At 49.4% G+C, this 3,587-nt stretch overlaps 1 protein-coding gene across 1 annotated transcript; it reads left to right on the top strand.

Annotated features, from left to right (window-relative positions):
• Nucleotides 1–269: 269 nt before the first annotated feature.
• Nucleotides 270–2,135, top strand: NCR3 (natural cytotoxicity triggering receptor 3). Its single transcript, XM_049765183.1, has 4 exons — nt 270–312; nt 1,461–1,805; nt 1,914–2,021; nt 2,113–2,135. The coding sequence occupies exons 1-4, from the start codon at nt 270–272 to the stop codon at nt 2,133–2,135; spliced, it is 519 nt and encodes a 172-aa protein (XP_049621140.1).
• Nucleotides 2,136–3,587: the final 1,452 nt, after the last annotated feature.

Below are 3,587 nucleotides of genomic sequence, written 5' to 3'. Positions count from 1 at the left end.
CAGGCACTTAGGCTCCCTGCCCATTTAACCCACTTACTGTCCTCTCTCCCAAAGGGTGTGGCAGCTGCATCTCCTCTCTAGGGGGATGCCAGTGTTTGGTATCCCTACCCCCCACTCCCACCCCCGCTTCTAAGGTCCCTGGTAAGTGTTGTTCTGATGCTGTCATAGGAAGCTCCCCACCTCCACTTGGTGACCAAAGCCTGACCGCAGAAGTGGGTTCTTTGCCTCCCCCAGACTTCAGGGCCCCCTCGCCAACTATACCCGGCAACATGGCGAGGCTGCTGCTGCTCATCTGTCTTGCTGTCCACCCAGGTGACAGGGCTGTCTCTGGGGACCCCGGGGGGCTTCAGGCCAGGAGGAGGCAGAATGGAGGGGAGGCTGGACAAGGGAAGCAGGTGTGATTGGAGCTGAACACTGGGCCTTGGGGAGTGGAGCGGGTGATGGACTCCCCCAATTTACAGTTTCCTCTGAGTCTTCCACACTACACAAGGAGGCCCACTCCCCAGGTTTCTTCTAGTAAGATCTAATTGAAAGAATCAGCAAAAAGGGCTCAATTATTTTTAAATGGTCAATCTGAATTTGACGGGTTGAATAAGCCTATTAAACAAAGCTTAGGGTCTGGTATAATTATAAATTGGGGAGATCTAATTAAATCTAAGACAAGTTTCTTAGTGAAACTGATTTTAATTAAATGAGAGACCGGCGCTATCAAACGTTCATTAACAAAACCCAGTGAGGGTCTGGCCAGCAGCTTCGGAATCCATGGGGAGCCTGGAGCTGATTTTATAAGCACTACTCTGGATCCCAAAATGTGGGAGTGCGGGAGCCCGGAATCGATTTCAACAAACATTTTGAGGATTCCAATAAGCTGTCAAACTTGAAAACCTCTGAACTAGATGAATGGCTGGTAAATTTCACTAGCAACTGTAATCAGGGGCTTAAATAATTGGCTTATTTTGGATCAAACAAATGGGATTCTCAAGGCAGTAGAGCCTTGTCTTCACCTAGAGATGTAATTAGTTAATGCTCTTTGACAAAAGGAAGACTTGCCATGAAGAGGATGTCATTGATACTAAAACAATTATGAAGCTGAATACTAAGATCAGAATGTAATTAATACTAGTTAACTAGTAGTCACTTATTAATTACTTCAATGACAGGTCACATACATTTCTTTAAACCATTGGAAATGACTGTAGTCAGGGAGTGACAGAAAAAGTTGAGGGCAAGAGAAGGGATTGAAAAAAATTGTGGAAAATAATTTAATAACAATATTGAGAAATTAGATTGTGAAAGAGAAAGGGGCTTCATGAGGTGCCCCAAGAGTTGGTCCCTCTGGACTCTCCATGGGTGTGTGTGGGGGGGGGACAATCGTGGTATTGTACTGCAAGCTTTCCTCCTCTCTTCAACAGAGGAAAGTGTTAATAAAGTCTCTCTCTGGGTCTTTTCTCTGCCGACAGGAACCTGTGCTTTGTGGGTGTTCCAGCCTCCTGAGATTCACAGCCAGGAGGGTGCCACTGCCTTCTTGCCCTGCTCCTTCAATGCCACCCAAGGGACACAGGCCATTGGCACCTTTATGTGGTACCGGGACAAGGTGGCTCCTGGGAAGGAGGTGATGAATAGGACCTCTGAGTTCAGGGGCCGCTTGGCCCCTCTTGCCACTTCCCGCTTCCTCCATGACCACCAGGCTGAACTGACCATCTGGAACAGCCGGGACAGCGATAGTGGCATCTACGTGTGCTGGGTGGAGGTTCTGGGCTTGGGAGTTGGAACAGGGCAGGGGACTTGGCTGGTGGTGGAGAAAGGTAAGACTTTGTGAGGTTTCTGGAACACTCCAAAGTTGGCTACCCTCTCTCTTCCCAAGCCCTGCTCCTTCACTTCTTAATCCCTTCTTTTCCCTGGTTCCCATGCAGCACCCCCCCAGTTCTCAGCCAGCACAGCCCTCCTCCTGCGTGTGGGAATCTATGCAGGCAGCTTTCTCTCTGTGGCCCTGGGCAGCACCTGCTATTACCAAGGCAAATGTGAGTTAGGGGTCAGGGCACGGGTGGTTTCAATGAGAAGGACAGTGAGAGAATTGGAGGGTCTGCAGTGACCCCATCTTCTCCCCACCAGGCCACTGTCATGTGGGAACGTAAGGCTTCTCCTGGATGACGTCTGATGAGTGATTTCCAACAGCAGTGATCCCAGATCTCTTCAAGAGACCCCAATAAATCCCTCTGTGTCCCACTATTCTCTCCTTCTGAATTCTTTTTTTTTTTTTTTTTTTTTTTTTTTGGTTTTTGGGCCACACCCGGTGACGCTCAGGGGTTACTCCTGGCTATGCGCTCAGAGGTCACTCCTGGCTTGGGGGACCATATGGGATGCCGGGGGATCGAACTGCGGTCCGTCCTAGGCTAGCGCAGGCAAGGCAGGCACCTTACCTCCAGCGCCACCGCCCGGCCCCTCCTTCTGAATTCTTGTATCTCCTCCTCCTCCTCCACATGCCATCAGTTCCCCTCACTCCAACTCTTCCATCTACCAATCTGGCCCAGATCTTGGCTAACAGGAACTCCCACATTGGTGCCATGCTCCATCATTCACTCCTCATCTGCATCCACTTTTCCCCACCCAGAGGCAGAGGCTGGCTCCCTCCAGGGAGAAGGAACCCATCAGGTTAGTCCTGTCTGCAGACATTTTTTTTGGTAGGTGTTGGGGGAATAATTGGACCAAAAAATGACCAGCACTATTTGGTGGTCCAGGGGCTACCCTAGGCCTGTGCTTGGGGGTCACTTGCAGTGGTGTTCAGGGAACCATGAGATGCTGGGGATAAACTAGATTTCTTGCATGTGTAGCATGTACTCAGCCTTTTGAGCTAATTTTCAGCCGAAAAATACTGTTTGGTGGGGTGGGGCACACCTGGTGGTCCTCAGCCTGAAAAATGTTCTATGGGGGTGGGGACACACCTAGTGGTCAGGGTTTACTCTTTGTTCTCAGGGATCCCTTTTTAGTTTTTGGTTTTTGGGTCACACCCTGCAGCGCTCAGGGGTTACTCCTGGCTCCTCACTCAGAAATTGCTTCTGGCAGGCTCAGGGGACCACATGGGATGCTGGGATTTGAACCAATGACCTTCTGCATGAAAGGCAAACCCCTTACCTCCATGCTATCTCTCCGGCCCCAGGGATCCCTTTTTGAAGTGGATGAGGGTCTGCATGCAGAACAAGTTTCTAAACCTCTGGGCTACACCTTTGGCTAAAAAAATGCTCTTTTCTGTCTTTTACGGGAGTTCAGTTCTTTAGTTCATCTCATTATTTAATTCCAGAGTACTGGGTAGGGTAAATTGTTTCAATTTTTGTTTGTGTTGGGACCACACCTAGCAGTGCTCTAAGATTACTCCTGGCTCTGCATTCAGGGATCACTCTTGGTGGAGCTCCTCGGGGACTCTTTGGGGTGCTAAGGATTTAACCCAGGTCTGCTGTGTGCAAGGCAAATGCCTTATCTAAGCCCTTAAGTGGCATATGTTTTTTTTTTTTGTTTGTTTGTTTGCCTGTTTGGGGATCATACCTGGAGGTACTCAGGGGTTACTTGTGGCTCTGCACTCAGGAATTACT

This window comes from Suncus etruscus, chromosome 18 (genome assembly GCF_024139225.1).
Source record: "Suncus etruscus isolate mSunEtr1 chromosome 18, mSunEtr1.pri.cur, whole genome shotgun sequence".
In the NCBI taxonomy this organism is placed as follows: domain Eukaryota; kingdom Metazoa; phylum Chordata; class Mammalia; order Eulipotyphla; family Soricidae; genus Suncus; species Suncus etruscus.
Note: the sequence above shows the minus strand (reverse complement) of the source record. Positions and strands in the feature narration are given on the sequence as shown.

Coding starts and splice junctions, on each gene's coding strand:
- NCR3 (XM_049765183.1), top strand. CDS start 270: ATGGCGAGGCTGCTGCTGCTCATCTGTCTTGCTGTCCACCCAG. Junction 1,806..1,913: donor TTGGCTGGTGGTGGAGAAAG/GTAAGACTTTGT, acceptor GTTCCCATGCAG/CACCCCCCCAGTTCTCAGCC. Junction 2,022..2,112: donor CTGCTATTACCAAGGCAAAT/GTGAGTTAGGGG, acceptor TCTCCCCACCAG/GCCACTGTCATGTGGGAACG.